The sequence below is a fragment of the Carcharodon carcharias genome, assembly GCF_017639515.1.
Source record: "Carcharodon carcharias isolate sCarCar2 chromosome 3 unlocalized genomic scaffold, sCarCar2.pri SUPER_3_unloc_2, whole genome shotgun sequence".
In the NCBI taxonomy this organism is placed as follows: domain Eukaryota; kingdom Metazoa; phylum Chordata; class Chondrichthyes; order Lamniformes; family Lamnidae; genus Carcharodon; species Carcharodon carcharias.
In genome coordinates this window covers 97,499-109,761 of record NW_024470530.1, presented here as the reverse complement: position 1 = coordinate 109,761, position 12,263 = coordinate 97,499, and the positions used below count along the sequence as shown (strand labels likewise).

The 12,263-nt window shown below is 49.6% G+C and overlaps 1 protein-coding gene across 1 annotated transcript in view; it reads right to left on the bottom strand.

The window, feature by feature from the left end:
* The window catches only part of LOC121273394 (nuclear receptor-binding protein 2-like), a gene marked incomplete at both ends in the record, with an annotated part of 42,149 nt that extends 30,136 nt beyond the window's left edge, over positions 1 to 12,013 (bottom strand). Inside the window, 2 exons of the mRNA XM_041180572.1 lie at positions 1,417 to 1,527; positions 11,891 to 12,013. Coding sequence (XP_041036506.1) covers positions 1,417 to 1,527; positions 11,891 to 12,013 — 234 coding nt within the window. The remainder of the gene's footprint in view (positions 1 to 1,416; positions 1,528 to 11,890) is intronic.
* Positions 12,014 to 12,263: the final 250 nt, after the last annotated feature.

The following is a 12,263-nucleotide window of genomic DNA, read 5'->3' as shown; positions in this document are numbered from 1 at the left end:
AAAAGTTTTTATTTAATTTTTCTTTGCTGTTGGAAACCTCATCCTGTCCGTGGATGAGGCTTCCTAACACTTGGCCTCCAGCCGGAAGGTTGGACGGGCAGCGAGAAATCTAATTTAATTGGTAATTTAGTGGCCTTAATAGGCCTGTTAATTACCAGTGGGCGCACTGCCACCTCCCACGCCTGCCCGCTGACCGAGATATTGTGTGAGTGCGCGATGGTGTCGGGACGCTTGCCCAACATCATTTTACACTCGATCAGGTCAGGCGTCCATCCACCCGGTGAGTGTAATATTCCAGCCTCAGGGTGTCAGAGGATAATGTGGACAGAGTGTTGCAGGAGCAGATCGGCACATTCTTCTGCTTCCTGTCCCATCGCTGATTTGATATCAGCAAGAGCACCACCTCCTTCTTATGTGATTTTTTATTACAGCCTTTTGAAAGCCCAGATTCACAACATTGAAGCTCTCTCCTCATCAACCCTCCCCATTCCTCCATCAAATAATTCAATCAACTTAGTCATTCAGGATTTGCCTTTTGGTGCTAGCTCTCATTGGTCAGCCCATATTTTACAAAGAGACAATTAATTTGGCTCTGGAGTAACTTGCCTGAAAGTTTCCCTATCACTGGTCAGGCTGCCTGTTACAGGTTATCCTTATACACCTTTCTGAACATTGTGCCCCACACATTTTTATTATTCTTTCTAAGCTAGAGCAGCATTTATTGTCCATCCCTAGTTACCCTTGAGAAGGTGGTGGTGAACTGTCTTCTTGAACCACTGCAGTCCCTGTGGTGTAGGTAAATCCCCTCCTCACCCTATCTGTACCTTTATTATCACATTCCTTAGTTAATATCACCACCTTCAACACCTCTTTGTCCTTTTATCTGTGACATCTTTTGGTTATCTCTACCTATCACTGGCCCTCTATACAGTTCTTCTTGTCTCACCCACCCTCCCTTAAACCAGTTTATATTTCACCTCTTTTCTATGTTTACTTAGTTCTGTTGAAGAGTCACACGGACTCGAAATGTTAACTGTGTTCCTCTCTGCAGATGCCATCAGACCTGCTGAGTTTTTCCCTATTTTTGTTTTTGTTCTGGATTTCCAGCATCCGCAGTTTTTTGCTTTTACCCCTCCGCAACCTCCCAGGGACCCTCACATCTTTATAAAAGAATGAAAGAGTAAAAAAGAAAAACCTAATTATTGTGCCCCATTCCTGATCATAGCATCACCCTTCAGATCATTGTGCCCCAGTCCCCAAACCTGCCTCTCTCTCCTTATGCCCTGTCTTCCATTACTGCACTGAAAAATGTTCATCGTCTTTTCTACAGTGGATACAGTGGATTGCTGTCCCAAAATGGCTCACCCTGGTGAGGGTCTCTCCAGCAGGGATCTCTCTGGTGAGGGTCTCTCCAGCCGATGGCTTTCTGGCAGGGGTCTCTCTGCTGTCTATCCAGTACTTGTGAAATTTGACAATATTGGGGTGCTCGAGCTGCATGAAGTGTTCAAAAACCAACTTAATATTCTCCTGTAGAAATAATGACAGAGTTAGAATCGGTAAGAGGAATGCATAGAACCAGAGAGATCCACACCTCCTTCCGCACTCCATCACTGAGCCTCGATATCACATATACAACATGGGTGAGTACCAGACAGGGTCACATATGCAGGATGGGTGTGTACCACAGAGACAGGGTCACATATACAGGATGGTGTGTGCCAGACAGGGTCACTTTGTCATGATTCACTGGGGATAGTGCACTATAATATCAACCCACTGGGGATAGTGCGCTGTAATATCGACTCACTGGGGATGATGCGCTATAATATTGACTCACTGGGGATAATGTGCTGTAATATCGACTCACTGGGGATAGTGCGCTGTAATTTCGACTCACTGGGAATAGTGCGCTGTAATATCGACTCACTGGGGATAATGCGCTGTAATATTGACTCACTGGGGAAAGTGCGCTGTAATATCGACTCACTGGGGATAGTGCGCTGTAATATCGACTCACTGGGGAGAGTGCGCTGTAATATTGACTCACTGGGGATAGTGCGCTGTAATATCGACTCACTGGGGATAGTGCGCTGTAATATCGACTCACTGGGGAGAGTGCGCTGTAATATTGACTCACTGGGGATAGTGCGCTGTAATATCGACTCACTGGGGATGGTGCGCTGTAATATCGACTCACTGGGGATGGTGCGCTGAAATATCAGCCTCACTGGGGACAGTGCGCTGTAATATCAGCCTCACTGGGGACAGTGCGCTGTAATATCAGCCTCACTGGGGATAGTGCGCTGTAATATCAGCCTCACTGGGGATGGTGTGCTGTAATATCAGCCTCACTGGGGATAGTGCGCTGTAATATCAGCCTCACTGGGGATGGTGCGCTGTAATATCAGCCTCACTGGGGACAGTGCGCTGTAATATCAGCCTCACTGGGGATAGTGCGCTGTAATATCAGCCTCACTGGGGATAGTGCGCTGTAATATCAGCCTCACTGGGGATAGTGCGCTGTAATATCAGCCTCACTGGGGATAGTGCGCTGTAATATCAGCCTCACTGGGGATAGTGCGCTGTAATATCAGCCTCACTGGGGATAGTGCGCTGTAATATCAGCCTCACTGGGGACAGTGCGCTGTAATATCAGCCTCACTGGGGATAGTGCGCTGTAATATCAGCCTCACTGGGGATAGTGCGCTGTAATGTCAGCCTCACTGGGGATAGTGCGCTGTAATATCAGCCTCACTGGGGATAGTGCGCTGTAATATCAGCCTCACTGGGGATAGTGCGCTGTAATATCAGCCTCACTGGGGATTGTGAGCTGTAATATCAGCCTCACTGGGGATAGTGGGCTGTAATATCAGCCTCACTGGGGATAGTGCGCTGTAATATCAGCCTCACTGGGGATGGTGCGCTGTAATATCAGCCTCACTGGGGACAGTGCGCTGTAATATCAGCCTCACTGGGGATAGTGGGCTGTAATATCAGCCTCACTGGGGATAGTGCGCTGTAATATCAGCCTCACTGGGGATAGTGCGCTGTAATATCAGCCTCACTGGGGATGGTGCGCTGTAATATCAGCCACACTGGGGATAGTGCGCTATAATATCAGCCTTACTGGGGATGGTGCGCTGTAATATCAGCCTCACTGGGGATAGTGCGCTGTAATATCAACCTAACTGGGGATAGTGCACTGTAATATCAGCCTCACTGGGGATAGTGCGCTGTAATATCAACCTCACTGGGGACAGTGCGCTGTAATATCAGCCTCACTGGGGATAGTGCGCTGTAATATCAGCCTCACTGGGGACAGTGCGCTGTAATATCAGCCTCACTGGGGATAGTGCGCTGTAATATCAGCCTCACTGGGGATAGTGCGCTGTAATATCAGCCTCACTGGGGACAGTGCGCTGTAATATCAGCCTCACTGGGGATAGTGCGCTGTAATATCAGCCTCACTGGTGATAGTGCGCTGTAATATCAGCCTCACTGGGGATAGTGCGCTGTAATATCAGCCTCACTGGGGATAGTGCGCTGTAATATCAGCCTCACTGGGGACAGTGCGCTGTAATATCAGCCTCACTGGGGATAGTGCGCTGTAATATCAGCCTCACTGGGGACAGTGCGCTGTAATATCAGCCTCACTGGGGATAGTGCGCTGTAATATCAGCCTCACTGGGGATAGTGCATTGTAATATCAGCCTCACTGGGGATAGTGCGCTGTAATATCAGCCTCACTGGGGATAGTGCGCTGTAATATCAACCTCACTGGGGATAGTGCGCTGTAATATCAGCCTCACTGGGGATAGTGCGCTGTAATATCAGCCTCACTGGGGATAGTGCGCTGTAATATCAGCCTCACTGGGGATAGTGCGCTGTAATATCAGCCTCACTGGGGATAGTGCGCTGTAATATCAGCCTCACTGGGGATAGTGCGCTGTAATATCAGCCTCACTGGGGATAGTGCGCTGTAATATCAGCATCACTGGGGATAGTGCGCTGTAATATCAGCCTCACTGGGGATAGTGCGCTGTAATATCAGCCTTACTGGGGACAGTGCACTGTAATATCAGCCTCACTGGGGATAGTGCGCTGTAATATCAGCCTCACTGGGGATAGTGCGCTGTAATATCAGCCTCACTGGGGATGGTGCGCTGTAATATCAGCCTCACTGGGGACAGTGCGCTGTAATATCAGCCTCACTGGGGATAGTGCGCTGTAATATCAGCCTCACTGGGGATAGTGCGCTGTAATATCAGCCCCACTGTGGATAGTGCGCTGTAATATCAGCCTCACTGGGGATAGTGCGCTGTAATATCAGCCTCACTGGAGATAGTGTGCTGTAATATCAGCCTCACTGGGGATAGTGCGCTGTAATATCAGCCTCACTGGGGATAGTGCGCTGTAATGTCAGCCTCACTGGGGATAGTGCGCTGTAATGTCAGCCTCACTGGGGATAGTGCGCTGTAATGTCAGCCTCACTGGGGATAGTGCGCTGTAATGTCAGCCTCACTGGGGATAGTGCGCTGTAATGTCAGCCTCACTGGGGATAGTGCGCTGTAATATCAGCCTCACTGGGGATAGAGCGCTGTAATATCAGCCTCACTGGGGATAGTGCGCTGTAATATCAGCCTCACTGGGGATAGTGCGCTGTAATATCAGCCTCACTGGGGATAGTGCGCTGTAATATCAGCCTCACTGGGGATAGTGCGCTGTAATATCAGCCTCACTGGGGATAGTGCGCTGTAATATCAGCCTCACTGGGGATAGTGCGCTGTAATATCAGCCTCACTGGGGATAGTGCGCTGTAATATCAGCCTCACTGGGGACAGTGCGCTGTAATATCAGCCTCACTGGGGACAGTGCGCTGTAATATCAGCCTCACTGGGGATAGTGCGCTGTAATATCAGCCTCACTGGGGATAGTGCGCTGTAATATCAGCCTCACTGGGGATAGTGCGCTGTAATGTCAGCCTCACTGGGGATAGTGCGCTGTAATGTCAGCCTCACTGGGGATAGTGCGCTGTAATGTCAGCCTCACTGGGGATAGTGCGCTGTAATGTCAGCCTCACTGGGGATAGTGCGCTGTAATATCAGCCTCACTGGGGATAGTGCGCTGTAATATCAGCCTCACTGGGGATAGTGCGCTGTAATATCAGCCTCACTGGGGATAGTGCGCTGTAATATCAGCCTCACTGCTCCCTGAGCCACCACAAATGTGAAAAATTTGACCAAACCACCAGATTGCCCCAATTCTACCTAACTCTTTAATTTAGGTTAACGGAATACGAGCACCAGGTTTGTAAACTTAACAAGTAAATAACTGTTTACTGAACAAATTGTCTCTAACTAGTGGCAAAAGAAAGAATTGTGAAGTGCTAATTTCTAACTCAATAACTTAAGTTCTATCCCGTCTTAAATCCCTACATGCACACACAAGACATGCAAAATCATGGATTTTAAGAGTGAGATAAAACAGTTCAATATCACCAAATCCAGAGAATAGGATTCGATGGGTTGATTTTGATCAAAGTCTTCCAAATTCCTTTCAATTCTTGTTGATGAGATGAGGTGATCTTCCAGCACTTTCAGTGTTTAGTTCACTGGTTGAGCACTTGTGGCTGAGCCAAGTCCACCTGCTACACACCCACCCTGTGCCTGTGACCCTGTCTGCTACACACCCACCCTGTACCTGTGACCCTGTCTGCTGTGCACCCACCCTGTGCCTGTGACCCTGTCTGCTACACACCCACCCTGTGCCTGTGACCCTGTCTGCTACACACCCACCCTGTACCTGTGACCCTGTCTGCTGTGCACCCACCCTGTACCTGTGACCCTGTCTGCTGTGCACCCACACTGTACCTGTGACCCTGTCTGCTGTGCACCCACCCTGTGCCTGTGACCCTGTTTGCTGTGCACCCACCCTGTACCTGTGACCCTGTCTGCTACACACCCACCCTGTGCCTGTGACCCTGTCTGCTACACACCCACCCTGTACCTGTGACCCTGTCTGCTGTGCACCCACCCTGTGCCTGTGACCCTGTCTGCTACACACCCACCCTGTACCTGTGACCCTGTCTGCTGTGCACCCACCCTGTACCTGTGACCCTGTCTGCTGTGCACCCACACTGTACCTGTGACCCTGTCTGCTGTGCACCCACCCTGTGCCTGTGACCCTGTCTGCTGTGCACCCACCCTGTACCTGTGACCCTGTCTGCTGTGCACCCACCCTGTGCCTGTGACCCTGTCTGCTACACACCCACCCTGTACCTGTGACCCTGTCTGCTGTGCACCCACCCTGTGCCTGTGACCCTGTCTGCTGTGCACCCACCCTGTGCCTGTGACCCTGTCTGCTTCTCACCCACCCTGTACCTGTGACCCTGTCTGCTGTGCACCCACCCTGTGCCTGTGACCCTGTCTGCTACACACCCACCCTGTACCTGTGACCCTGTCTGCTGTGCACCCACCCTGTGCCTGTGACCCTGTCTGCTGTGCACCCACCCTGTGCCTGTGACCCTGTCTGCTACACACCCACCCTGTACCTGTGACCCTGTCTGCTGTGCACCCACCCTGTGCCTGTGACCCTGTCTGCTACACACCCACCCTGTACCTGTGACCCTGTCTGCTGTGCACCCACCCTGTGCCTGTGACCCTGTCTGCTGTGCACCCACCCTGTGCCTGTGACCCTGTCTGCTGTGCACCCACCCTGTACCTGTGACCCTGTCTGCTGTGCACCCACCCTGTGCCTGTGACCCTGTCTGCTGTGCACCCACCCTGTGCCTGTGACCCTGTCTGCTGTGCAGCCACACTGTGCCTGTGACCCTGTCTGCTGTGCACCCACCCTGTGCCTGTGACCCTGTCTGCTGTGCACCCACCCTGTGCCTGTGACCCTGTTTGCTGTGCACCCACCCTGTGCCTGTGACCCTGTCTGCTGTGCACCCACCCTGTGCCTGTGACCCTGTCTGCTACACACCCACCCTGTACCTGTGACCCTGTCTGCTGTGCACCCACCCTGTGCCTGTGACCCTGTCTGCTGTGCACCCACCCTGTGCCTGTGACCCTGTCTGCTGTGCACGCACCCTGTGCCTGTGACCCTGTCTGCTGTGCACCCACCCTGTACCTGTGACCCTGTCTGCTACACACCCACCCTGTGCCTGTGACCCTGTCTGCTACACCCCCACCCTGTGCCTGTGACCCTGTCTGCTGTGCACCCACCCTGTACCTGTTGTAAGGAACATGTCTTTTTATTTCTGTTGGACTGTGGTTTAAAATTACAATGGCTGCAAGTTGAAAGACATGACCACTGGAACAGGATGAGAGATATATACAATGTTCCAATCCTGGAACAGAGTGTGTCACGAAAGGCAGGATGGTGCCAGAAAGGAGTCCTGGACCAAAGGAGCTGCCTGGCAACAATGTTTTAATTGGTGACCTAGTTTTGCGTGAGGGCAGTGCAGCCAATTAGCTCCTAGCCTGAAAGGAAAAAGACCTAAAGTCTCTTGCTCCTGTATGTGGAAGATTCCAGTAATTCCACAATAATAGCTAGCTGGCTTTTTCTCCTCATATCTCTGTAATCTGCTCTCTCTCTCTGAAACTCCTGTCAAGAGGCAAAGAGGAAAATCACTGTTAAAGACATGTACAAGATGGGTGTGTTCCAGACAAGGTCACATATACAGAATGAGCATGTAAGAGACAGGATCACATATGCAGGATGGGTGAGTACCAGACAGGGTCGCCTGTACAGGATGGGTGTGTACCAGACAGGGTCACATATACAGGATGGGTGTGTACCAGACACAGTCACTTGTACAGGATGGGCATGTACCATAGAGACAGGGTCATATTTACAGGATGGGTGTGTACCATTGAGACAAGGTCACTAGTATAGAATGGGTGTGTACCAGAAAAGGTCACATATATAGGATGGGTGAGTACCAGACAGGGTCACATATACAGGATGGGTGAGTACCAGACAGGGTCACATATACAGGATGGGTGTGTACCAGACACAGTCACTTGTACAGGTTGGGCATGTACCATAGAGACAGGGTCATATTTACAGGATGGGTGTGTACCATTGAGACAGGGTCACATGTACAGGATAGGTGTGTACCATAGAGACAAGGTCACTAGTATAGAATGGGTGTGTACCAGAAAAGGTCACATATATAGGATAGGTGAGTACCAGACAGGGTCACATATACAGGATGGGTGAGTACCAGACAGGGTCACATATACATGATGGGTGAGTACCAGACAGGGTCACATATACAGGATGGGTGTGTATCAGACAAGGTCACATATACAGGATAGGTTTGTATCAGACAAGGTCACATATACAGGATAGGTGTGTATCAGACAAGGTCACATATACAGGATAGGTGTGTATCAGACAAGGTCACATATACAGGATAGGTGTGTATCAGACAAGGTCACATATACAGGATAGGTGTGTATCAGACAAGGTCACATATACAGGATAGGTGTGTATCAGACAAGGTCACATATACAGGATAGGTGTGTATCAGACAAGGTTACAAAATGAGATGCTGTCTGAAAGGCCAGTGGAAGCAGATTCAATAGTAACAGGGAATGGAATAAATACTGGAAAAGGGTGATTTTGCATGTTTACAGGAAAAGAGTAGAGCAGTGGAATTAATGAGAGATTTTTTAAAGAACTGACAAACAGTCTGACTTGCCTCCTGAGCTGTTTGATTCGATGGTTCTACGATATTTATTGTTACAAACTCAGGAGAGTGATGAAGAATGTCACCTGGACACCTCTTAGTCTGATAAAGGAGCTGAGGAGAGAGATCAGGAAGTGGGGGCTCAGGCACTTTTACTTTAGCAGAGAGCTCAGTGACTTGGGGTCATAGGTTTAAAGGTTAAAGGGGAGATGAGGAAAATGGGGTCTGGAACTCGCTGCCTGAAAGGGTAGTAGAGGCAGAAACCCTCAACTCATTTAAAAGGTATCTGAATATGCACCTTGAGCACTGTAACCTACAGAGCTACGGACCGAGTGCTGGGAAGTGGGGTTAGATGAGATGCTCATGGCTCATTCCTCGGCTGGTGCACGCATGATGGGCTGGGTGGCCTCTTTCTGTGCTGTAAACTTTCTATGGCTCAATATTGTTTGCAGCGACCACCTTGATGTTATTTGTTCTGAGTTCCTCATGGAAGGTTTGCCTGGGGATTCTGTAATCATCTCTGGAGGAGATATGGGCAGCCCACCAAAGCTTAAATCTCTGGAGCCTGATGTACGACCACACCTTTCTGATAATGTTCTGCCACCGAATACTCAAGATGGACTTCAGGTGTCTTTGGCAGGAGGGTTCCAGAGCTTTGTTGTAGCAGATCCAGGAATCTTTTTTTTATTCATTCACAGGATGTGGGCATCATTGGCTCAGCCAGGACTTATTTCCCATCCCTAGTTGCCCTTGAGAAGTTGGTGGTGAGCTGCCTTCTTGAACCGCTGCAGTCCATGTGGTGTAGGTACACCCACAGTGCTGTTCGGGAGGGAGTTCCAGGATTTTGACCCAGCGACAGTGAAGGAACGGCGATATATTTCCAAGTCAGGATGGTGAGTGACTTGGAGGGGAACTTCCAGGTGGTGGTGAACCCATCTATCTGCTGTCCTTGTCCTTCTAGATGGTAGTGGTTATGTGTTAGTAAGGTGCTGCAGTGCATCTTGTAGATGGTACACACTGCTGCTACAGTGCGTCGGTGGTGGAGGGAGTGAATGTTTGTGGATGTGGTGCCAATCAAGCAGGGCTGCTTTGTCCTGGATGGTGTCAAGCTTCTTGAGTGTTGTGGGAGCTGCACTCAATCAGGCAAGTGGGGAGTATTCCATCACAATCCTGACTTGTGCCTTGTAGATGGTGGACAGGCTTTGGGGAGTCAGGAGGTGGGTTACCGATTGCACGATTCTGACCTGCTCTTGTAGCCACAGTATTTATATGACTGGTCCAGTTTAGTTTCTGGTGAATGGTAACCCCCAGGATGTTGATAGTGGGGGATTCAGTGATGGTAATTCCACTGAAAGTCAAGGAGTGCTGGTTGGATTCTCTCTTGTTGGAGATGGTCATTGCCTGACACTTATAAAAACAAAAAAACTGCGGATGCTGGAAATCCAAAACAAAAACAAAAACAGAATTACCTGGAAAAACTCAGCAGGTCTGGTAGTATCGGCGGAGAAGAAAAGAGTTGACGTTTCGAGTCCTCATGACCCTTCGACAGAACTTGAGTTCTTAAACCAGCTTATATTTCTTGGACTCGAACTGAAGTTCTGTCAAAGGGTCATGAGGACTCGAAACGTCAACTCTTTTCTTCTCCGCCGATGCTGCCAGACCTGCTGAGTTTTTCCAGGTAATTCTGTTTTTGTTATTGCCTGACACTTGTGTGGTGTGAATGTTACTTGCCATTTGTCAGCCCAAGCCTGGATATTGTCCAGGTCTTGCTGCATTTGGACATGGACTGCTTCAGTATCTGAGTCGTCGCGAATGGTGCTGAACATTGTGCAATCATCAGCGAACATCCCCACTTCTGACCTTATGATGGAAGGAAGGTCATTGATGAAGCAGCTGAAGATGGTTGGGCCTAGGACACTACCCTGAGGAACTCCTGCAGTGATGTCCTGGAGCTGAGATGACTGACCTCCAACAACCACAACCATCTCCCTTTATGCCAGTGGAGAGTTTTCCCCCGATTCCCATTGACCTCAGTTTTGCTAGGGCTCCTTGATGCCACACTCGGTCAAATGCTGCCTTGATGACAAGGGCAGTCACTCTCACCTCACCTCGGGAGTTCAGCTCTTTTGTCCATGTTTGAACCAAGGCTGTAATGAGGTCAGGAGCTGAGTGACCCTGGCGGAACCCAAACTGAGCATCAGTGAGCAGGTTATTGCTAAGCAAGTGTCGCTTGATAGCACTGTTGATGACCCATTCCATTACTTTACTGATAATCGAGAGTAGACCGATGGGGCAGTAATTCGTTGGGTGGGATTTGTCCTGCTTTTTGTGTACAGGACATACCTGGGGAATTTTCCACACAGCCGGGTAGATGCCAGTGTTGTAGCTGTACTGGAACAGATTGGCTAGGGGCATGGCAAGTTCTGGAGCACAAGTCTTCAGTATTATTGCCTGAATATTGTCAGGGCTCATAGACTTTGCAGTATCCAGTGCCTTCAGTCACTTCTTGACGTCACGCGGAGTGAATCGAATTGTCTGAAGACTGGCATCTGTGATGCTGGGGACCTCTGGAGGAGGCCGAGATGGATCATCCACTGGGCACTTCCGACTGAAGATTGTAGCAAATGCTTCAGCCTTATCTTTTGCACTGATGTGCTGGGCGCCTCCATCATTGAGGATGGGGATATTTGTGGAGCCTCCTCCTCCAGTGAGTTGTTTAATTGTCCACCACTGTTCACGACTGGATGTGGCAGGACTGCAGAGCTTAGATCTGATCCATTGGTTGTGGGATCGCTTAGCTCTGTCTATCACTTGCTGCTTATGCTGTTTGGTACACAAGCAGTCCTGTATTATAGCTTCTCCAGGTAGACACCTCATTTTTAGATATGCCTGGTGCTGGTCCTGACATGCCCTCCTGCTCTCTTCATTGAACTAGTTACTGCTGATCCCCAGGCTTGATGGTAATGGTTGAGTGGGGGATAAGCCGGGCCATGAGGTTACAGATTGTGTTCGAATACAATTCTGCTGCTGCTGATGGCCAACAGTGCCTCATGGATGCCCAGTTGCTAGATCAGTTTGAAATATAGCTCATTTAGAGGACTGAGAGTGCCTCACAACATGACACTTGACTATGTTCAAGGTGCTATATAAAGACAAGCTGCTGATGTGATGCAGCCAGTGTGATAGGGGGCTTACTTCATGATTCGAGAAAACCCGAGGATCAGTGAAGTGAACTTCATTCCAAACCACCTCAACCCCTTCCTCGGTGTCCATCGCCAGGTAAGTGCTCTCAATCGCCAGGACATTCCCCTGCCTCACCTGGGGAAACAAAAGAATTGTAAGTGAATCCAAAAATGCTCAATAATGAGGTTCTACACAGAGTAAGTGAAACACACGTAATGTGAGAGTGAGATACTGCACACTGTTACTGAGACACAGGGAGATGTGAGAGTGAGATACAGCACACTGTTACTGAAACACAGGGAGATGTGAGAGTGAGATACTGCACACTGTTACTGAGACACAGGGAGATGTGAGAGTGAGATAATGCACACTGTTACTGAAACAC